Source organism: Globicephala melas, chromosome 13 (genome assembly GCF_963455315.2).
Source record: "Globicephala melas chromosome 13, mGloMel1.2, whole genome shotgun sequence".
NCBI classification, from domain to species: domain Eukaryota; kingdom Metazoa; phylum Chordata; class Mammalia; order Artiodactyla; family Delphinidae; genus Globicephala; species Globicephala melas.
The window spans coordinates 84848345-84872485 of NC_083326.1; the positions used below are offsets into that span (position 1 = coordinate 84848345).

Below are 24141 nucleotides of genomic sequence, written 5' to 3' on the forward strand. Positions count from 1 at the left end.
AGGATCAACTTAGCGGAAGTATTTCAGGGCTTTTCCCCAGTTTCCCCAAGAGCTTCACTCTGCCTTGCTATTCAGACTGCTCTCTTTTGAAGCACTTATCTTTTCTCGTTGATTTTCCCTCCTTCACTTGTGAACTGTCAGGAGATACGTCTGGAGGGGTGGTTGGTGGAGCTCTGCTGGATCCTCTTTCTCTGTAGCTTTGCTGGCATTTGTCAGTCCTCCAATGCTACAAGATTCGGTGGTTTCGCTCTGCAGTAGATGTGCATTGCGTTTGCGTTGTATTTACAGCGGACGATCAGCAGAGCCTGACAGCCCACCCTTACCAAAGGCAGAGATGCTGCAGCAGGGCTGCGGTAGGTGTCACTGTCAACCAAGGGTCAAGTGAGAGTGGGGACTGATTTCCTTAAGGCTCAGTTCATCAACAAATATTGATAGTTTCTTAGTCTGCCAATGTATTCTCCTCTATGTAATCCCTTAACTTCAAGAATACAGAAAACAAATAGTTGTATAATGAAGACCCTATCGAAGTATGAATGTAAGGTTTTTATTGTGAATGTCAGGAAGTAGTTGTTATATAAATGAGCCGGAGATGGTCCCTGTAGGTTGGCCCCTGTGTTGTTTATTTCTTCATAGCAGACTGGGACCTGTTAGCTCAGGAGCCAAACTCAGTTTTTTACACATCTAATTGTTTTAAATATACCCTAAATAAGCCTATTTTAGCCATTTAGAGCCTGCTCTGCATACCCTGCAAAACTGTTCCCAGTGTCTGTTAGCCATAGACCTTGTAGCTGTAAGACCTCAAGCTGCAGCTGCCCTTTGGAGCTGTTTGACCTGGAGACTTCCCACAGTGCTGCCTAGTGACATGTAAGCGCCCTCTCTGATCCTCTTCTCCCTGGGGTTCCCTGCCCTCTTCCCCTTCTGGCTAGTGGCCCTCACGCCATGTCATTTGGAAGGTCTTAGGCTATGAGGGACTTAACGCATCACACAAACTTGTCCAATTGCTGCCTAGGTAAAGCTTGTTGCGTGCTACTGCCACCTTGTGGTCATATCTTTCCCTTGCTCAGCCCCCAAATCCCTCAAGCTCATTACAGTGCTGAGACCATTAATCGCTGTCACAAGGTTTAGATTATTGTAGTTTTTAAATAACAAGAGTTAAGAATATCACCAAGCCTAAAAATATTTCTCTAAAACAAACTTAATGAATATTCAAGACATGGATTTTTCTGGGCTTAGATTGTTCCAACAAATAGAATCTAAAATTGGGAAGGATTTGGACTAAGAACTGGGATTTTGGAACAATTTTGTAACGTGTGTGTAGGAGGGAGGCAGAACCTCAGTAATTTGGCTTCAGGCTTGTGGTTTTGATTCCTGCCATCCATTTCTTCTGTTGTAACTCGAATTTCCTTTTGGGAGCCACTCCCCGCCAATCCCAGATGGGATTAATTTCACTCTTAGGGCAGGATGGTCCTTGTCTGGGTAAACCTATAAGCATTGCCTTTCACCCCCCCAGGCCACAGTTATAGGTCCAAGGCTGAGTGCTCAATCAGATTCAACCAATGAAAACCTGGCTCCAGGAGTTTGTTCTAGGACAGTCTTGCTTCTCCCTTGTGGATGAGGCGGTGAGATCAAGAGCTGTTGGCAGCCATACTGTGACCACAAGAAGAGAGCCTATCGGTGCCCAAAACCCACATATGTGAGACCTGAACAGAGTCAGGTGCCTAGGGAAGTGGGGACATCATTTGAACCTTTGTGGTCAGCCACTTCTAAAGCTGGTCCTACTTCTGGACATTGAAGTAGACTAGACATGAACCAGAATTGGATTATTTCTTCGGTCAACAACAACCACAGAAAATTTCCGAGACTTTCTCAGGTGCACACTGATGTCCTTTGAACCCAAAGCGTCGAGGGTTCAAGTGTAGAGTAACCTTTATGGAAAAAATAAATAAAAGGATGCACTACGGCAAATGGAGGGTTTGCGCCGTCTTGGGATTTGAGAGGAATTTCCTGCCAAGGAAAAGGAGTCAAATCAGGGAAATCATATCTAGAGAGGAGGTGGCTGGGGTCCTGCGTGGAGACTTAGAGCAGTTACAGAGGACATCTCACAGGGAGGGGGCTTGATCCTGAGTGTATGATCTCTGGGGAGTATGCAGTAGTTCATGGTGAGAAAAATCATAATAGCTAACGCTGATCAGTTTCTCTGTCCCAGGTGTTCTTCTAAGCACTTTACATACAGTGATTCACTTAATCTTCATACAAACTACACTATAGGTAGATATTATTGTTACACACATTTTGTAAATGAGGAAACTGAGTCACAGATGTTCAGTGATTGGTATCCAAACTCTCACGGTTAGTTCATTGTCATCATCACTAACTCCACCACCTCCCTGACCTTCATCCTTAGAAGCATCCAGCTCTCCTAGGCAGGTAGGAAAGCCTGGTGCTCCATAACCGTCCAAAGGCAAAAATAGTTAGAATGTATTTCTTTTGGGGAAGAGATAGTTAGGGAGTTTGGAATTGACACACACACACACTGCTTTATTTATTTATTTATTTATTTATTTATTTATTTATTTATTTATAACGTCTTTATTGGAGTATAATTGCTTTACAATGGTATGTTAGTTTCTGCTTTATAACAGAGTGAATCAGCTATGCATATACATATATCCCCATATCTCTTCCCTCTTGCATCTCCCTCCCTCCCACACTCCCTATCCCACCCCTCTAGGTGGTCACAAAGCACCGAGGTGATCTCCCTGTGCTATGCGGCTGCTTCCCACTAGCTATCTATTCTATGTTTGGTAGTGTATATATGTCCATGCCACTCTCTCACTTCGTCCCAGCTTACCCTTCCCCCTCCCCGTGTCCTCAAGTCCATTTTCTACGTCTGTGTCTTTATTCCTGTCCTGCCCCTAGGTTCTTCATGACCTTTTTTTTCTTAGATTCCATATATTTGTGTTAGCATACGGTATTTGTTTTTCTCTTTCTGACTTACTTCACTCTGTATGACAGACTCTAGGTCCATCCATCTCACTACAAATAACTCAATTTCTTTTCTTTTTATGGCTGAGTAATATTCCATTGTATATATGTGCCACATCTTCTTTATCCATTCATCTGTCGATGGACACTTAGGTTGCTTCCATGTCCTGGCTATTGTAAACAGAGCTGCAATGAACATTTTGGTACCTGACTCTTTTTGAATTATGGTTTTCTCAGGGTATATGCCCTGTAGTGGGATTGCTGGGTCGTATGGTAGTTCTAGTCTTAGTTTTTTAAGGAACCTCTATACTGTTCTCCATAGTGGCTGTATCAATTTACATTCCCACCAGCAGTGCAAGAGGGTTCCTTTTTCTCCACACCCTCTCCAGCATTTATTGTTTGTAGATTTTTTGATGATGGCCATCCTGACTGGTGTGAGATGATATCTCATGGTAGTTTTGATTTGCATTTCTCTAATGATTAGTGATGTTGAGCATTCTTTCATGTGCCTCTTGGCCATCTGCATGTCTTCTTTGGAGAAATGTCTATTTAGGTCTTCTGCCCATTTTTGGATTGGCTTGTTTGTTGTTTTGATATTGAGCTGCATGAGCTGCTTGGAAATTTTGGAGATTAATCCTTTGTCAGTTGCTTCATTTGCAAATACTTTCTCCCTTTCTGAGGGTTGTCTTTTCGTCTTGTTTGTGGTTTCCTTTGCTGTGCAAAAGCTTTTAAGTTTCATTAGGTCCCATTTGTTTATTTTTGTTTTTATTTCCATTTCTCTAGGAGGTGGGTCAAAAAGGATCTTGCTGTGATTTATGTCATAGAGTGTTCTATGTTTTCCTCTAAGAGTTTGATAGTGTCTGGTCTTACATTTAGGTCTTTAATCCATTTTGAGTTTATTTCTGTGTATGGTGTTATGGAGTGTTCTAATTTCATGCTTTTACATGTAGCTGTCCAGTTTTCCCAGCACCACTTATTGAAGAGGCTGTCTTTTCCCCACTGTATATTCTTGCCTCCTTTATCAAAGATAAGATGACCATATGTGCGTGGGTTTATCTCTGGGCTTTCTATTCTGTTCCATTGATCTATATTTTTGTTTTTGTGCCAGTACCATACTGTCTTGATTACTGTAGCTTTGTAGTATAGTGTGAAGTCAGGGAGCCTCATTCCTCCAGCTCTGTTTTTCTTTCTCAAGATTGCTTTGGCTCTTTGGGGTCTTTCATGTTTCCATATAAATTGTGAAATTTTTTTGTTCTAGTTCTGTGAAAAATGACAGTGGTAGTTAGATAGGTATTGCATTGAATCTGTAGATTGCTTTGGGTAGTAGAGTCATTTTCACAATGTTGATTTTTCCAATCCAAGAACATGATATATCTCTCCATCTATTTGTATCATCTAATTTTTTTCATCAGTGTCTTATAATTTTCTGCATACAGGTCTTTTGTCTCCTTAGGTAGGTTTATTCCTAGATATTTTATTCTTTTAGTTGCAGTGGTAAATGCGAGTGTTTTCTTAATTTCACTTTCAGATTTTTCATCATTAGTGTATAGGAATGCAAAAGATTTCTGTGCATTAATTTTGCTTCCTCTGCAGGGAATTCTCTACATGGGGCAGAGCAGGAGGGAAGGGGAGCAGGTTTTGGAGTCAGGGGATCTGGTTTCTAATTCTGGCTCTGTCACTGTCTAGCTCTGTGACCTCCAGCTGGTTGCTCCCTCTGGGGGTGTGAGGGTCACAGTTTGATCATCAGGACATTGGGAACAATAGTAATCATCCTGATCATGGGGCTGCTTGGTCAAATTGCCCTGTGATCCGTGTATGTGGAAGCATGTGATAAGCCATTAAAGTGGCAAGTACTGGTAGAAATGAGGAGGTGCTCTTGACAGTGGGAGGACTCTGCTTATGGAGACATGCATTCTGGAACATTCTCTCCAGTTGCCCCTTTGGCAGCAAGATGGAATGGCTGGAAACAGGGATACAATGAGACGCCTCTATTCATGGCTTGCATAAATTAATTCCCGGAACTTTGTGATGGCAAGAAAGAAAGCTTTGAGGAGTTAGCATATGTAGTCACCAGAATTCAACAGGAAAAACCATCCAGTTGGGACAAAGAATGGCGCCTGAATCTCTGGAGGGGGTCAGGAACGCCAAATGCAAGAGCGAGCAGGTGTACGTCTTAGCATCTGTGTAAGGTCCTATAAGAAGGGAATACAGGAAGCAGAAACTTAAAAAAATTTAATTAGATATGCAAGTATTTGAGTCCCCTAATTCCACCCTGGGGTACCTTATGGTAGGCAGCAAAATCAGGGGCTTTAGGACAACCCTTGAGTCCAGAACATTCTCTCCTGCTGCTTGAAATTCTGACTTTAGGGATTCCCTTCTTTGGGTCCTTTTTGGATTTTGATAAATCCTTTTTTAAAGTTTCAGTCGCTCCTGGGAGGGTCCATTCACCTGTTTTTTCTTCTTTTCTTTCTTTTTTAATTGAAGCAAATTTCACATAACATAAAATGTACCATTTCTAAGTGAATAATTCACTGCCGTTTAGTACACAGTGTTGTGCAGACACCGCCTCTGTCTAATTCCAAGACATTTTTATGACCCAAAAGGAAACCCCATACCTGTCAGCTAAGCAGCTACTCCTCGTTCTGCTCCTCCCAGCCCCTGGAAACCACTGATCTGCTTTCTATCTCTGTGGATTTACCTATTCTGGGTATTTTATGTAAACGGAACCGTACAATACATGGCCTTTTGTGTCTGGCTTCTTTCACTTGGAATGATGTGTTTGTTTTATTTTATTTTATTTTTTTGCCGTACGTGGTCCTCTCAGTGTTGTGGCCTCTCCCGTTGCGGAGCACAGGCTCGGGACGCGCAGGCTCAGCGGCCATGGCTCACGGACCCAGCCGCTCCGCGGCATGTGGGATCTTCCCAGACCGGGGCACGATCCCGCGTCCCCTGCCTCGGCAGGCGGACTCTCAACCACTGCGCCACCGGGGGAGCCCTGGAATGATGTTTTTGAGGTTCATCCGCGTTGTAACATGTATCAGCACTTCATTCCTTTTTGTGGCTGAATAGTATTCCGTGATACGTATATATCACATTTTGTTTATCCTTTCATCACGTGATGGGCATTTGGGTTGTTTCTGCCTTTTGGCTGTTGCGAGCAGTGCCGCCATGAGGTGCATGAACAAGGGTTTGCCTGAGTATCTGTTTTCAGTTCGTTTGGGTCTATATAAAGGAGTAGAATGACTGAGTCATACAGTAATTCTATGTTTAGCTTTCTGAGCATATGCAAAGCTGTTTTCCGCAGTGGCTGCACCATTTTACATTCCTACCAGCAGTGTACAGGGGTTCCAGTTTCTCCACATCCTTATCAACGTTTATTATTTTCTCTTTTTTGATGATAGCCATCCTCGTGGGTGCGATGTGGTCTCTCATGGTTTTGATTTGCGTTTCCCTGACTAATGATGCTGAGCATCTTTTCATGTTCTTGTTGGCCACGTATATCTTCTTTGAAGAAACATCTATTTTCAGATTGAGTTATTTGTCTTTTTTTTGTTGTTGAGTTGCAAGAGCTCTTTATATATGCTGGATACTAGACCCTTATCAGAGATATGATTTGTGGATGTATCCTCCCATTGTATCCTTTCACCTACATTCATATGTTTTTAATTGCATCTTAGACCCTGCTATTATGTGTGGATTTGATTAATAAAACTCTTGGAGGGAATCTTTGCTTCTAAGTTCTTGGTGGCAGTGGAATGTCTGTCCTGATGGATCTGTCTTTGCTGATGCTCCTGTAATGGCACACATACCATTTTTTGGCATCGTGGCATTCCTTTTGCCTTCTCTGTGGAAAAGGATGCCCAGAGCCCCACTGGGCATTTCTTATTAGTCCACAGGCCTCTGGGAAGCAGAGGGGGTTCAGGTACCTTCACAGCTAAGCATGTGCTGACCCTCTGCAGCATTAGTTCATGCACCCGGAAGTCCAATGACACCCTTTTCATATTACTTACATTTAGTTAAGCACAGCAAGCAGCTTGGCTTTCCATGGCCCTGTCTTCCTCCTGATTGTTCTCCAGACAAGTCCACAGCATCTGGGCAAGTCCCAAGGCCATTGTCAGAGAACTTGGATGTTGCCTTGCAATCCCCGTGGTTACAGAGGAGATGTATTCTGGTTAGTAGCAACATGAAGATAGTTTTAGGAGCAGGGAAGAAACGGCAGACAATCCAGGCTGGGAACTCTCTTTGGCCTTTGCTCAATGGCTGAAGCAGCTGGGGCCCTGGATTCTTCCTTGGGGAATTGAGTTCTGCAAGCATCGTACCAGGCAGTCCTTGGCCACTTCAGCCTGCCTGAATGCTGTGTTTCTTTTGCTCCTCTGAGGACCGCATGGTCCCACTGTTTCCTCTTCACAGTGTGATCAGTGCTGCCCGCCTCCCCCTTGGTGCCCTGGATGGCACGGCCCCTGCAGCCTCTCAGACCCTCCCACCTCATGGGGGCCCTTCCCCATCCCCAGGGGAAGAACTGGGCCCCAGATTCCATCCACGCCTGCCAGACACATCCGTCTCGCCTCCGTCCCACGGGACCCCTGAAACAGAAAGCAATCTTGTTCCCAACACACCGATCAGACAGAAAATTAACAGACGTGGCAAAACGCTGGGGCTCCTACTTTGGGGCGCTTGTAAAAGTAACAGGACACTTAGTTTTCAAAGGAAAGGCATTATGGCCACCCTTCCCTACATGTCCCAGAGGAAAGGGGAGAGCTGTTCTAGCTCCCTGTTTTGAACTAAAATGGTCATATATATATATATTTATATATATATAATTTTTTTTTCTACCCCACAGAATTAAGGCAGCAGCAGGTGTGAAAATAACCGCAGTGAGAGTCAGCAGCGAAGACCAGTGGGCAGTCCAGGAAGAAATTGACAATGACAGTGTTCAGACAGCAGCCACCCTCACCTGCGTGGGTCATCACCCGGACACACAGAGCAGGTAAGCGCTGAGATGCTCATGGTACCTCGGCAGTGGTGGGTTGGGGATGGTTGCAAATGCTGACGGGAAAATAACGAGTGTATAAATGAAGAGGTGCCTCTGCATTTTTATTTTTTGTGCCTTTTTTTAAAAAAAAATTATTTATTTTTTTATACAGCAGGTTCTTATTAGTTATCCACTGTATACATATTCGTGTATATATGTCAATGTCAATCTCCCAGTTCATCCCACCACCACCCTCCCCCCGCTCCACGTTCCCCCCCTTGGTGTCCATACGTTTGTGCTCTACCTCTGTGTCTCTATTTCTGACCTGCAAACCGGTTCATCTGCACCATTTTTCTAGGTGCCTCTGCATTTAATGGGAGATGCGTTCTTTTGAATTCATCAGCTCAGCTCCGTCCTACAGCTTCTGAATGTATTATCGGATGTGCTGCAGGATGAGGGCTTTATCCTTTCTGCTCTTTATACATCAACGACCTAATTAGGTTGGCAGTCTCAAAAATTACCTGAACTCCTGTTTGTCACAGTGCAGGGTTTGATAACCATTATTTTAAAATTTTATTATTGTTATTGTTATTGTTGGCAGTGAAGAGCTGAAGAATGAAGTGGGGAAAATAGAAATGATTTAAGAGGCAAGGGGGAAATGTACATTTTAATGAGTGAACTGAGGGTGCCTCTAGCTGTCACGTAATTGTCTCCCAGTGCTTAAAGGTAGTGGTTTTGCAGCTATCACACCTGGGTATTGGCATATGGGCTCGGGATGTGAAGTTGGGGAACTTGGCACTGCTGGCAGGTCTTCTCCAGCTCCGATAGCAGCCTTGGGTTTTATGGGGCTGAGCTTGCCTGGGAAGCAGAAGGAGGTTGTTGCTAATAATCTTGCATCTGGGCTCCCAACAGGCAGAACGAGCTCTCACCCCTGTTGCCACAGTCTTTTCTACAGTCTCTTGGCCTCTCTTCTCTTCCCTTTTGACCGAGCAATGCTGGCCATGCAGTTCCCCCGGCTTTAAAACCACCAATGGCTCCCACTTCAGCCAGGATGAGACCCCTACTCCTCAGGCTGGCATAGAGCCCTGTTTAGATCTTTCACTTATCATCTTCTAGTGTCATCACCTGTTCTCTTTTCTTTCGTTTCTTGTTTTGTTTTTTTTTCTCTTTTTGCCACACTGCGTAGCATGCAGGATCTTAGTTCCCCGACGAGGGATTAACCCTGTGCCGCCTGCAATGGAAGGGCAGGAGTCTTAACCACTGGACCACTAGGGAAGTCCCTCTTTTCTTGTTTTTAAACCCTTTGAGGTCCACGATGTTGGGCACCAGAGGGGCACTGGGTGGATGAGTGAGGGAGCTGGTGGGTGGGTGGGTGGGAGCGTGAGAAATGGAGAGACTGTGTGAAGCTCTTGCCTTTTCTAATGGGTTTCTAGGCTGAGGGCTGTCTCTGCTTGGGTGACCTCAGCCAACCTCAGCTAGAACTCTGTTCTGCCTGGTTTTGAAGAGCTCTTTCAAAGGGAAAGAGTGACTCAAGTTGAGTGATCAGAAGCCTCTGACTAGGAATATTGATCAGGTGGTCTGGGTTCCTCTCACTCCCAGCTCAACATTCCGGTCATCATCCTTCACATCCCTTGACAGAGCTTTTAGTCTGCAGCCTCATGTGGCCCATGGTTTCCCTGGAAATCTGAATCTGCTGTCTGAACACTCCCCTGTCCTGAGCTGTCGATACCTGGAAAGAGTCTAGGATGTTTATATTTGCTCAGTTGCAGGTACTAGAATTCTCACCTAAAAGTGGCTGCAGCAATAGGATTTTGTCATCTCATGTGACAGGAAGCTTGGAGGTGGGTGGTTCCGTGGTTGGTTAATCCAGCAGCGCAATTGTGTCACCCAGGTGCATTCCGTCTTCCTCCTCTATCATGCCCAATTCACTGGCTGTCATCCTCCAGCTTGTTTCCTCACGGCTGCAAGATGGCTGCAGCAGTTCCAGGCATCACAAACTTATCTAGTTGTATACAAAGACTGGAAGGGAGGGGGGCTTCTCTTTTTGCCGGGAAAGAAGACCTTTCCACCTGGAAAGAAGACTTCCCCTGGAAGTGTAAGATCTCATCAGTAGTTCCATGCCTTTGCTCAAGAAGCAGGGTAGTCTGGAAAGTTGAATATCTGGTATTACTTTCAGGCTTTGTACTGAGAGATAGTCTTTGATGTCAGGGAGAAGGATGGTCAGCTAGCAGTATCTGCCACGCTTCTTAAAGGTGGGATGTGTCCAGGGTCGTGCCTTGATCTCTGTTTTGACTCCACTGGAAGACTTCCTCTTGGTTTTGCTGGGGTGTTTATCCAGTGGACTTTGTCTGACTGATGCCCTTAGGTACCACACGATTGAAGCCCATGCAGAAAGGGCTCCTTGACTCCTTGTGCAGATGGAGAAATTCGGGGGGGACAGGTTCCAGAAGTGTCTGGATGCAGCATTCTTAGCAACCTGGCTCTGTCTTTCCTCTGGGTTGGCATCATCTCCAGCAGGTCTTCCCAGCATCAATCCTACTGGCTTGGTCACTTCAAGGAGAACGCTGTTCTGCTCCATCACATCCAGCGCAAGTCTTGGGGCTGCTCATCACTGGCTCTGCCTGGAGTAACATGGATCTTGTACTCACTCTGAACCAATCTCTGTAGCCAGCTGTAAAAGTAGGGGATGGGTGGGGCTTCCCTGGTGGCGCAGTGGTTGAGAGTCCGCCTGCCGATGCAGGGGACGCGGGTTCGTGCCCCGGTCCGGGAAGATCCCACATGCCGGGGAGCGGCTGGGCCCGTGAGCCATGGCCGCTGAGCCTGCGCGTCCGGAGCCTGTGCTCCGCGGTGGGAGAGGCCACAACAGTGAGAGGCCCGCGTACCGCAAAAAAAAAAAAAAAGTGGGGGATGGGTGAACCCACCTGAATGACTTGGGCTCAGAGTACGGGAGAGGGTTCTTGGGGGAAAATGGGAGGGCAGAAACAAGAGGTGGCCAGGAAGTGACGACAGTCCTGCTGACCCTCTTATTGGGCTGGAGGAGCCCCAGTGGGATGCCTGGACTTACACCCTCAGAAGTCACCGTGTGGGTCTCTAACTCTCAGTGGTCTGCACATGGGAAATTGACTTGGTTGAAATACTGGCTGATGGAGTGGTGATGTTTTAAATTGAAGGGAAAACACAGGCTGTGGTTATCACTTTCGGTTCTGAGAGAATCAATTTTGCATTTTCTTTAGAAGAGATTAAAAAAGTTACAAGAGAAAAAAAGTTGTTACATAACCAGAGTTACATAAGTATCAGACATTGCAGCATCGTCTTCTCTGACTTCACTTTCCGTTTTTGCCCTTCCCTGTGCTGTTAGAAGGGCAGGGATTGTTGCTGGCATGACAATTTATGCTTATCTAATATCCCTCTAAAATCGCTTCCATAATCTAAATAAATAATTGCTTCTTTTTATACTTTTTTTTGGTTGTTGAATTGTGAGATCAAATGAGGTGTGAAATACCAGCTCATGGACTGTGTTTGTCAGGCTAACAAAGTGAATCTGTGAATATATCCCTAACAAAACATCCCGAGGAAAGCTGTTATCTCTGAATTGTGACAACCTTGGGCGGAATAGGGTTTTTAATAGAATATAAGGTACCAACTGCCTGAAGTTCTGTGATAAGAATTAAAAATGTGTCAGTATGGGAAGACTCAATGGGCTCGGTTAGGCAGGCAGAAAGGTCTTAATTCAAAATATTTTAATGAACACTCATTGTGAGGAAATGGGAGTAATAAAGATGGAAACCACAAGGGACTTCCCTGGTGGCGCAGTGGTTAAGAATCCACCTGCCAATGCAGGGGACGCCGGTTCGAGCCCTGGTCCGGGAAGATCCTGTGTGCCACAGAGCAGCTAAGCCCGTGCGCCACAACTACTGAGCCTGCACTCTAGAGCCCGTGCTCCGCAACAAGTGAAGCCACTGCAATGAGAAGCCCGTGCACCGCAAAGAAGAGTAGCCCCCGCTCGCTGCAACTAGAGAAAGCCCGCGCGTAGCAACGAAGACCCTACGCAGCCAAAATTAAATAAAATGAAATCTTAAAAAAAAGATGGAAACCACAAGATAACGAGTCGCATTGCCCAACGAAACGAGAAGGGATTAGAAAAATGAGCAAATTTGAAAGTGTTCAGAACGGAGAAAATGAAACCAAGAGAAATGAAAGCCGGATGATGGACTCTTGGTGTGGGAAACCACGTGCAACCAGCTAGGTTGAGATGAGGTTGCTTCTTCAGTGATTTCTGTCTGGCCGTTGGGACCCAAACCTCAGAGAAAATAAGGTGCCACTCTGTGTGGTCAGAAACCACAATGCAGAGCTCATTCTCATCTGAAAGTTGGTACAGAGGCAGAGAGAAGCTCCGGGGTGCACCACAGAAACGGGAGTCTGTGCTTCTCCATAGGATAGAAAAGCCAAACCCTAAATTTACCTTTGTTGTATATAATGAAAAGCATGGCAAAAACAAACTTCTGTTAATCGATTTTTGAGATTTTTCTGTGAAAAGTTCTTGAAAGAAATAGACACACCCCACATGATTGTAGCCCAGTTGAAGGTGAAATCGACCTCAAAGTCAAATGTTTACTGTGAAGTGTTACCATGTTTGAACATCTGGATTCACTGTTTCAGGAGTCTTTCTCGGCCTGCTCTAATCCAGAAGTGATTATAACGGGTTGAGCAGAAGAAGGGATCACCCTTTCAACTAACTTGACTGACTCATTGCCTTTTGTGAGATTTAGCAGTTGAACCTTAAGAAACAAACAATGGTGATAGAGGAAAAGTCACCATGTCCTGTGTCATTTTATGGATCCGTGAAACACGAACCAGGCTAAATCTTTTATTGTGCTTGAGGCGTCTTATTCAAGTTAGAGAAGAAGAAGGAGAAGAAGAAGAAAAGAAGAGGGAGGGGGAGGGAGAGGACAGGTCAGTGATGGTAACAGTTGCCTCTGTTTCTAAGAAGTATAAGTAGATTTTCCCCACCAGGCTCAGTTCAGGGTGGTTACTTTCCTTCTGTAAGATGTTTTATTGAGACGTAAAAGATAGAACACGTGGAACGTTGTAGTGCGTCTCTGAGGGCAGTTCTGTGTGATCGTGTTCCTTATTTATTTGAAAAACTTCTTGAAAAACCATATCATTTGGTGCCTGGCACCGTTGTAAGTCTTTGCGGGAAAACACACTTTTAAAAGTCGGAAATCCTAGAGCCCTAGGAGGCAGCTAACTATTATCGTTCCCATTCACCAGATGTGTAAACTGAGGCACAGTTTCAGTGATTCTCCCAGGTCTCAGAACCAGTCAGTAGCCAAAGCACTCTGCCTTTCGGGTCCACGCTCTTGTCCACGACACTGGGCTCTTCACGAGGCATGAGGAGATGCCCCTGCTGTGCACTCTCCTTCCCCCCCACCCCATCTTTCAGCTCTCTTGCCTTAAGTGGACTGAGAACTCAGTAAAAAGCAGCGTCCACAGCACTAGCAGACCATCTAGCATGTGGAAATAGGCACTGTAGTGAGTTGAAGGGTGGCCCCTCAAAGGATGTGTCCACATCCGAATCCCTGGAACTTGTGAATGTGACCCTGTTTGGAAAAAGGGTCTTTACAGAGGTAACTCAGAATCTTGAGAAGAGGTGATCATTCTGGATTATCTGGGCAGGCCCTCAATCCAATGACGTGTCTGTATAAGATATATTCATTGCAGCTCTATTTACAATAGCCAGGACATGGAAACAACCTAAGTGTCCATCATCGGATGAATGGATAAAGAAGATGTGGCACATATATACAATGGAATATTACTCAGCCATAAAAAGAACTGAGGTATTTGTAGTGAGGTGGATGGACCTAGAGTCTGTCATACAGAGTGAAGTAAGTCAGAAAGAGAAAAACAAATACCATATGCTAACACATATATATGGAATCTAAGAAAAAAAAAGGTCATGAAGAACCTAGGGGTAAGACGGGAATAAAGATGCAGACCTACTAGAGAATGGACTTGAGGATATGGGGAGGGAGAAGGGTAAGCTGGGACAAAGTGAGAGAGAGGCATGGACATATATACACTACCAAATGCAAAACAGATAGCTAGTGGGAAGCAGCCGCATAGCACAGGGAGATCAGCTCGGTGCTTTGTGACCACCTAGAGGGGTGGGATAGGGAGGGTGGGAGGGAGGGAGACGCAAGAGGGAGTAGATATGTGAACATATGTATAACTGATTCACTTTGTTATAAAGCAGAAATAGCACACCACTGTAAAGCAATTATACTCCAATAAAGATGTTAAAAAAGAAATAGACACACAGAGAAGCAGTCCACATAAAGATGGAGGCTGAGATGGGAGGGGTGCAGCCACAAACCAAGGGAGCCTGGTGCCACCAGAGGCTGGGCAAGGCATTGAATGGATCCCCCCTGGAGGCCCTGATGACACCTTGGTTTTGGAGCTCTGGCTTTCAGAACTGTGAGAGAATAAATCTCTATTGTTTTAGGCCATTACATTTTTGGTAATTTGTTGAAGCAACCCTAGGAAATGAATACGGGGGCTTAATGACTACTTGGCAAATGAATAAATCAAGGCATCTCAATCCTAGATGTCTCTCAGAATAGCCTGGGAGTCTCTAAAAAGCACACACTCCTTAGACCCTACCCCTAATTGGGTCACAGGCATTGTTATTTAAAAAAAAAAAAAAACCCTAGTGATTTTAATGTGTAGCCAGGGATACAGGAATAAATGAAATGTTAATGAATGTAAGCACCATAAAGAAGATAAAGGTACTTTGTTGTTTAAACAATTTTAGGATTGGAAAATGATTGACTTAGAACACGGAATTCTTGGGTTTACAGTAGCATTTGCCACTGCACGCCTGGAGACCCCTGAGTACCAGCTGTCGCAACAGTTCAAAATCAAGATTTGATGCATAGAAACGTATCGTGCCCTGGACTCATCTGTAATTCTCTCTAGAAAGTGGCAACAGAATTCACCTATAGGAAACAGAGGACTCTTCCCCTCCCCGCAAAAGGGACCAGACCAGCTGAAGAAAAGAAAACAAATATTTAAAAAATATTTCTCCTCTTTTCCTAACCAGTGTGAAACTCTTTGTTCACTTATGCAGCGGGCTCGTTTCAGCCTAAGTGTAATAGACAGCTTCTTACTTCAAAAGGAATAGGTGTTTAGCTGTAGAAAATTCAGAAGATACAACTGAGTAAAATGGAGAAGGTAAAGGTCATCTCTGAACCAAGGTATGAGTCATAGGCAGCCATTGTTCATAGTCTGATGAGTATATCTGCACATGCTCATTTGTTCACATGCGTGTGAGTATACATAAATGAGTGATTTTTGTCAATACTAGAATCTGTTTACCTTTGAAAGCTGCTGTTTTCAGTAATAATGTAGAATAAATACGTGGCAGCGTCTTCTCATGTCGTTAGATATTTAACTATCAAAAGAATGATCCACCCTTTTGGAAAACTGACGCAAGTGGTGGGTTCTTCCCCCCCCCAAAACTGCAGATAGGCACACATAAACGTTGTTTTCTAACAGTTTCAAATGAATGGGACCTTTCCGTGAACCTGTCATTTTTAACGTCATGTTTTAAAGTGGTACAGTATTCTGTTGATATGATAGAGGTGTGTTCCATTCATTTACCGTGTTTCGTTTTTTCCCCTTTAAAACATTGCTGCTGGCCATTTGTATGATGTTTTGTGTGTTCCTCCTTTTAAACATTCTCTTTTTCAAAAAAAATAAAATGTCTGTTGCATATTCCTGTAGATAAGTCTTTAGGAGAGAAAGCTGCAAGTGAATGGGTAGGTTCAAAAGACATGACTGTGTTTTAAGTTCGTGACGCTTTTGTGAAATTTTCCTGCCAGTTTACACTGCCAGCTGCGTAAGAGTGCCTAGTTCTCCGTTCCTTTGCCAACTTCGGGCATTGCCTTAAAAAGATAATTTGATAGTTGAAATATGGCTGTCTACTTGCATTGACGTAATTTCTGGTGAAGTTTAACAATTTTTGTCATGTTTGACTGCAAATGTTTTTCCCCACTTGTTGTCTTTAGTGTCTTGTTTGTTTCTTTTGTTATTTTTGTATTCTGACTTTAGCGATGTTGTAGGCTTTTGTGTTGTCCAATCCAGTCATCATTTTCTTTCAAGTCAAGGGCTCCCACCTGGAGGAGGGATGGTGTAGGGACAAGCAGGACGCGTGAAAGGCTCTGTCAAAACCCACCCGTGAGGCGCTTCCCTGTTGGTCCAGTGGGTAAGACTCCACACTCCCAGTGCAGGGGGCCTGGGTTTGATCCCTGGTCAGGGAACTAGATCCCGCATGCTGCAACTAAAAAAGATCCCATATGCAGCAACTAAGACCCGGCATAGCCAAATAAATACATAAATAAATATTAAAAAAAAAAAAAAAAAGGCCACCCATCAGCCCAGCCTCTGAGTGGTGTCAGAGAGAACCAGAGCCAGACGCTGGTTAAAGTGGTGGAGAGAGATTTTATTCAGAAAGTATTGCAATGAGGGAAGAGAGACCCCAGGGTAGAATTGGGCTCCATTCCCAATACAGTAAAGACAGCTGGGGGTTTACAGCCAAGAACAGAGTGGGCGTGGTGTCGGTAGGTGGCAAATTGCCAAAAGGAGACAGTGAAGGTAAGGGGCTTCTTGCTAGACTGACCAAACCAGATGCTTGCTGAGGGCAGGCCAGACCGATCAGACAGCACGCGTGGGCATGAGGAATTTGATTGGATAGGGAGGGTGATCAGCTATCAAGGGTGGGGTGGGATGCCTCTAAACTGACTTAGCAGGATTCTCGCTGTAATTGGGCTACGCAGGTGTGGCAAGGACACGGCCACCGTCAGGAGGAGGGAGGGCTCAGAGGAGCCAGTCTCAAGCTGGGTTAAAGCGAGAGTCTGTCCAGTGACTGCACAGGGCAGTGCCCACTGCTGGCCTGGCGGAGGCAGGTAGTGTGAGTGGGAATTAAACCTTGGTCATCTTAAGCCATTGAGGGTGGTTTTTTTTTTAATTGAAGTATAGTTGAACTACAATATTGTTTTAGTGTCAGGTGTACAGCAAAGTGATTTGTGTGTGTGTGTGTATTCAGATTATTTTCCTTTATAGGTTATTACAAGATATTGAATATAATTCCCTGTGCTGTACAGTAAATCCTTGTTGCTTATCTATTTTATGTATAGTAGTTTGCATCTGTTAATCCCGAACTCCTAACTTATCCCTCCCCCTTTCCCCTTTGGTAACCAGAAGTTGGTTTCGTGTCTGTGAGTCTGTTTCTGTTTTGTATCTAGAGTCATTTCGTTACCAGCCTGAGCCGGAACCGAACTCAGGTTCGTCTGCCCATCGTCTCTCAAAAATTCAATGTTTGAGAGACAAGGGGTGGTGGAAAAAGAAAAATGCTTTATTCAGGAAGCTGGTGACCCCGGGAAGAGGGCAGACTAGCGTCCCCCAGATGATCTCCCCATCGCCGATCAGGGGGCGAGAGCTTTTAAAGGAAAGCTTCCAGGGTGTGCACGTGAGGGCTACGTGCAGAATAGCAGTCAGCTCCGATAGCCATCTTGAAACTGGTCGTGTGGTGGTCTGGTCAGCGTCATCTTGATTGTTTTAAGCACACTTCATCTTCAGCGTCATCTTCAGCTCCAGGGTTGGTTTATTCCCACTTTTCTTGAGGCCAGTTCCTGGAACTGTGCAAGCCGTGGATTCAGTGCGGCTCTAGACGGGGCAGCGTGTGTCATGGGTGTAGTCTGGTTATCACGCCATTAGCTTTTCCCCTCTGGTGGCTGTTTTAGTATCTGCAGAACGACGCAGGAATGTGCGCCAGACACTGTTATCTAAGTCCTTCAGGGAGGAACTAAAGATTCTGTGATGCTGTTGCCCTAACCATTAGCTGCCTCCGCCTTCTCTTTAGTGGCTCAGAGGAGGCCTGGGAGACTACAGCTTTTCCACAGACAAGAGACAGGGCACATGGAAGGGCCTTTGTGCATGGGAGGGCCCCTGAGGGCCCTGCGCGTTTTCAGTTTGTATTATTTTTTGATGCTACATGTAAGTGATATCATATAGTATTTGTCTTTCTGTATCTGACTTACTTCAGTAAGTGTAATATTCTCTGGGTGCATCCATGTTGCTGTAAATGGCAAGATTTCATTCTTTTTTATGGCTGAGTAATATTCCACTTTTTAAATACACACCACATCTTCTTAAACCAATTGTCTGTTGATGGGTACTTTCTATGTCTTGGCTATTGTAAATAGTGCTGCTATGAACATTGGGTGCATGTGTCTTCTTGAAGTAGAGTTTTTGTCTTTTCCTGATAGCCCAGAAGTAGGATTGCTGGATCACATGGTAGCTCTATTTTTAGGTTTTTAAGGAACCTCCATACTGTTTTCCATAGTGGCTGCACCAATTTACATTCCCACCAACAGTGTAGGGGGGTTCCCTTTTCTCCACACCCTCTCCAGCATTTATTATTTGCAGACTTTTTGATGGTAGACATTCTGCACAGGGTGAGGTGATACCACATTACGGTTTTGAGTTGCGTTTCTCTGATACCTAGCGATGTTGAGCATCTTTTCATGTGCCTGTTAGGCCATCGAGGTTTGAATTCACTTGTTACCACAACGTGAGTAGTCTATCCTGACTGATACAAAGAGTATCCAAATATACAGTTAAAAAATATGAAGATTTTTTTGGAGCAGTTTCAGGTTTACAGAAGAATTGAGTGGAAATTACAGGAAATTCCCACATTACTCCCCGACATACGGTTTCCCCGTTATTAACACCTGGCATTATTAGTGTGGCACGTTTATTACAATTGATGAGCCAATATTAAAGATGCGTTCTTTGTTTTTTAAACTTAACTTTTATTTTATATTGGAATATAGTTGATTTACAGTGTTGTGTTAGTTTCAGCTGTATAGCAAAGTGGTTCAGATACACATACACAGATATCCATTCTTTTTCAGATTCCTTTCTCATATAGGTTATTATAGAATATCGAGTAGAATTCCCTGTGCTATACAGTAGGTCCTTGTTGGTTATCTATTTTGTATATAGTAGTGTGTATATGTTCATCCCAAACTCCTAACTTATCCCTCCCCCGCTCACCTTTCCCCTTTGGTAACCATAAGTGTGTTTTCAAAGTCTGTGAGTCTGTTTCGGTTTTGTAAATAAGTTCATTTGTGTTGTATTTTAGATTCCACATATAAGTGATATCATATGATATTTGTCTTTCTCTGACTTACTTCGCTTAGTGTGATGAAGGCGCATTCTTGTTAACTGAAGTCCACAGCATACATTAGGGATCACTCTGTTGTACATTCTCTGGGTTTGGATGATACATAATGACACGTGTCCACCATGCCGGCATCCTACAGAATACTTTCACTGCCCTAACAATCCTTTGTGCTTCACCTAATCATCCTTCCCTCCCTCCCCCCCAAACCCCTGGTCACCCCTGATCTTTTTATTATCCTTATAGTTTTGCGTTTTCCAGAATGTCATAGAGTTGGGATCACAGAATGTAGCCTTTTCAGATTGGCTTCTTTCGCTTAGTAACATGCATTTAAGGTTCCTCCACGTCTTTTCATGGCTTGAGAGCTCATTTCTTTTCAGCACTGAATGATACTCCATTGTCTGGATGAACCACGCTTTATTTATCCATTCACCTGCCAAAGGACATCTTGCTTGCCTCCAAGTTTTGGCAGTTGGGAATAAAGCTGCCATAAACATCTGTGTGTGTAATCTTTGTGGGCTTAAGTTTTTAACTCCTTTAGGTAAACACCGAGGAACGTGACTGCTGAACATTATGGTAAGACTATGTTTAGTTTTGTGTGAAACTGTGAAACTATCGCTGAAAGTGGCTGCACCATTTTTCATTCCCACCAGCAAAGAATAAGAGCTCCTGTCGCTGCCCCGCATCCTCACAGGTATTTGGTGGTGAGTGTTTTGGATTGTAGCTCCTCTAATAGGTGTGCAGTAGTTTCTCACTGTTGTTTGAATTTGCAGCTCCCTGAGAGTATGTGACGTGGAGCAGCTTTTCACGGGCTTATTTTCCATCTGTATCTCTTTTTTGGTGAGGTGTCTGGTCAGATCTTTGGCCCATTTTAAAAACTGGGTTGTTATTTCTTATTGCTGTGTGTTAAGAGGTCTTTGTAGATCTTAGATGCCCATCCTTTATCAGTTATGCGCTTTGCAAATATCTTCTCCCAGTCTGTGGCTTGTCTTTTCATTCTCGTAATCAAATATACATATTAGGTAGCGATACCATGTAGGGAATAAGTTCAGAGGTTTCAAAGTGGCTGCATTTATGTGATGAAGAAGTTTTCCTAATTCTCAGGATGGCTCGTTTGGAGCAGAAACCTGTATATTTGGGTGTTTGGGTGTGGTTTTTGCTAAAACAATGTGTCTTACTTTGTGCCGCTGAGTCTTCCTGCTGGCCAGGAGGGCCGTGCTGGCAGAGGACTGTATTCCTGGCAGGCTCATTCCTAGAAATTCCTCGTGGCCACCACATGGCCTCTGACTGTGGTCTCTCCCCACTAATCCGTTCTGCTACCAGCTGCCAGGCTAATCTTAAAATACCGCTTTCATCACCACCTAGTGGTTCCCTGTTGCCTGTCTCTGGAAGTCTAAACAATTGGCTTGACTTTTTATGGTCTTTTTAGAAGCGGGGTTCTCTCTGTCACCCAAGATGCTCAGAACTCTGGTGCAAGAGACAGATGCTGGGACAGCGAACTCAGCCAGTAGGTGGCGCTCTGTACAGTTTTAGGACAAGAGCCCAAGTGCAGCACAACAAAGAAGAGGATGCAATGGAGGAAAAGTCATCTCAGAGGAGGTGACATTTGAATTGGTCCTTAAAGGATGAGTGGAAGTTTAAACCTAAGCAGTTCTGGGAAGGTGCCCTATTAAGCCATTCTTTAAATAATACTAACGCTGTATTGTGTTCGTTTTCCAGAATGTTCTTTAATGCACAAGTTTGATAGTGGTTGGATTGTCTCAGAATATGGAGCATCTGTGGAGAGGGGATGCAGCTGGATGGGGCCGTTTTGAATAGTCTTGAAAGGTGCCAACGTGGGAGGAGTTTTCAGGGGGTGTTGGAAGCAGATCCTATTAAATGCAATGCTTATTTAGCACCTACTTTGTGCCAGGTTCTATGCTGTATATTATCCCTGTGAATTATCAAAATATACCCATGAAGAAGGTAGAACAAATAACCCCACTTACAGATGCGGAGGGTGAGGCTCAGATATTAAGGGTCCACAGCTAGGTCCATAGCTAGGACTGGTGGATCTGGGATTGGAACCCAGATTTCAAGATCCTAGAACAGCGCCTGGCACACAGTAGGCACTCAACAAACGTGTGTCAGATCATTCTAAGCCCAAGACTCCTTCCCCAGCACCAGGGAAAAAGAGAAGAGAGTGGTGCTGAAGAGAAACTCTGCCAAAGGTCAACACTTGGGCAGGATTTTGGTGGCCTCCCCAAATCCCCAATTTAAGCAACATTGTGTGAGGCTATAGGAAGCTCAGCCTCCATCATTGCTTTATCAGCTTCATGCATTATGGGTCCTTTAGACCCATAATAGAAATAGAAGTAGAGAACAGAGTTTCTCTCAGACACTCAAGTATCATGGAGATTCAGACATGCCCTTTCTTCTTGAGTGCAGATCTTATTTCTTCTGTGTGATTTAACGTCTGTAGTTCCCTGATGCAGGCAGAAATTGAGCCAGAGGATACGGGAGGCTTTCTTTCCAAAGGTCTGCCCAAATGGTGATCTGCCATGGGAACCTTTGCAACAGATTTCTGATGGGCGGTTGATGAAATTAATCGAGGGTAACCTGCAAAGTTGTTGCTCTTGGGAATGACTCTTTGTTTAACCTTTTAGGTTGGTATTTGTCAGAAACCCCAGCCGCTCCATTAAATCATTTTTATGTCATTATTGTGATGTATTTATTTACTTATTTTGACATATTTATTATGATGACATTATAGATGTCATTGACCAAATGACCACTGGAGCTAGGAAACGTTCCTCAGATCTGGTGCAAATCTTTGACAAAAGCAATCAAATGAACCTTCGAGCACTTCCCCCGCCCCTACACTTCCCTCACGGTTCCCTGGAGAAAATACTCTGTGATTGGAAAGTATTCATTTAATGCAGCCTGCCTCAACCAAGCATCAATTCCTGTAAACCTACAGAAGAGGTAGTATACCTGGTTACCTTTTTTTTTCTTTACTGTGTGAGCAGAAACCTCTATGTTTTTTTTTTTTTTCTCTATGTTTTCTGAAAGGACATCTGATTCGGTTTTATCCAGCTCCATGGCCAGCGTCCTCTGTTGCTTTCCGTGGGTACAGGTGCAACGTGTCTCCACGTTCTGTCACCTTGTATCCAAACATAACTATTTAAAGGCACTTGACGCTGTTTGCAGGAAGGATGTGCAGCCTTCCACCTCCAAAGACGTTCCTCCGTCTCATCAGAAGATCCACTTTTTTAATTAGTAGACTTTATTTTTTCTTTTTGTTGGTTTTTTTTTTTTTACTTTAGACTTTATTTTTTAGATCAGTTTTAAATTTACAGAAAAATGGAGCTGAGATTTCCCATATACGTTCCCCACCACTCCACACCCACTTTCCCCCATTATTAACACCTTGCATTAGTAAATTGCATTTGGTATAATTGATGAGCCAATATGGATACATTATTATTAATGAAACTCCATACTTAATTCAGATTTTTTAAAGTTTTCACCTAACGTCCTTTTTCTATCGCAGGATTCCACCCAGCACACGACATCACATTTAGTCACCATGTCACCTCAGGCTGTGACAGTTTCTCAGCCATTCCTTGTTCTTGGTGACCTCGATGGGTTTGGGGGGGAGTGTTGGTCAGGTATTTTGTGGATGTCCCCCCACTGGGATTTGCCTGATTTCCCCCCCCCTCCTGATTAGACTGGGGTTATAAGTTTTGGGGAGGCAGACCACAGAGGTGAAGTGTCATTTTCATCACATCACACCGAGAGTGCCCACGACCAACACTATCTTATCACTGTTGACATTGACCTTGGTGACCTGGTGGCAGCCAGCGTCTGCTAGGTTTCCCCACTGTGAAGCTACGCCATCCCCTGCTGTCCGCACCGTCCTCTTGGAAAGGAAGTCGCAACGCAGCCCATACTTAAGGGTGGGAGCCTTGGTCCCCTCCCGTGTGGTGGACTGTCTGCAAAATGTACTTGGGATTTTCCTTGCTGCTCCATTTTCACTTCCCACACTAACTGCACCTCGTCTGTGAACTCCAGGACTGAAGGATTGACTGTGTGTCTGAAGGAAGGACTGTGTGTCTTTCCACACAGAGTTGCTGTTGCCCAGCGCCATGCGTGGCACATGTTAGGTGCTAAATAAGAAATGACTGTGGCTGCATGAATAATGAAGGATGGTCTAGTTAGGAACGCCTCACCTCCTGGACTTCTGCCACCCCTTAACAGAGAGGGACCTCAGCTGCAGCGTTGACGGTCGGTGGGTACACTGGAGATCTGGACCTCACGTCATCCATCAGAGTTTCACTTTAGCCGTTGCACACAGTGATACGCGTGTCCACAGAGCGGAACCAGAGTCACATGTGATGGAGGGTGACCGGCATGGGGCTGGGGCTGCAGTAGATAGGGTGGGCAGAGAAGGTCTGTGTGGGAAGCACCATTGGCTCTGAAATGGGAGTGTGGAAGAGCCAGCCACGAGATGATCTGGGGAAGGACTTTCTAGGCCGAGGGAAGAGCAGGTGGTGCCTGGGTGGTGGGTTGGAGCTCTGGGAAGCATCCAGCTGAGCTTGAGCCAGTGTCTACTGAAGGTTGTGTCTACATCCGACAGGCAACCTAAGGCATCACAGGTTCTGGGGTTCAGGATGTGGGTGCCTTTGGGCGATGCTCTTCTGCTAACCCCCTTGTGTATTTGCAATCCCGCAAAATTGGAATCTGTGATGTGTGTCTCCCGGGCTTATGTGCCCGGATGCTGGGTCAGCGGGCTTCCGTCTGGATCTGGCCTGTGGGCACCACTTCAGGAGAGCAGAGGATGGGAGGAAAAGGAGGCAGCGTGGAGACATCCCTTCTGTCACTGGCCCCGGCGGTGGCTGCACCCTCCTCACAGCCCAGCTCCTGCCGGATGGGTAGCTGTGGTCAGTTTCCATCCAGG

General features: G+C 44.8%; 1 protein-coding gene across 2 annotated transcripts in view; it reads left to right on the forward strand.

Annotated features, from left to right (window-relative positions):
• TMEM132B (transmembrane protein 132B) overlaps positions 1 to 24141 on the forward strand; it is a 403314-nt gene that overhangs the window by 218473 nt on the left and 160700 nt on the right. For both annotated transcript variants that reach the window (XM_060310360.1, XM_060310359.1), the window contains exon 3: positions 7826 to 7972. In XM_060310360.1, the coding sequence (XP_060166343.1) occupies positions 7826 to 7972 (147 nt within the window). The remainder of the gene's footprint in view (positions 1 to 7825; positions 7973 to 24141) is intronic.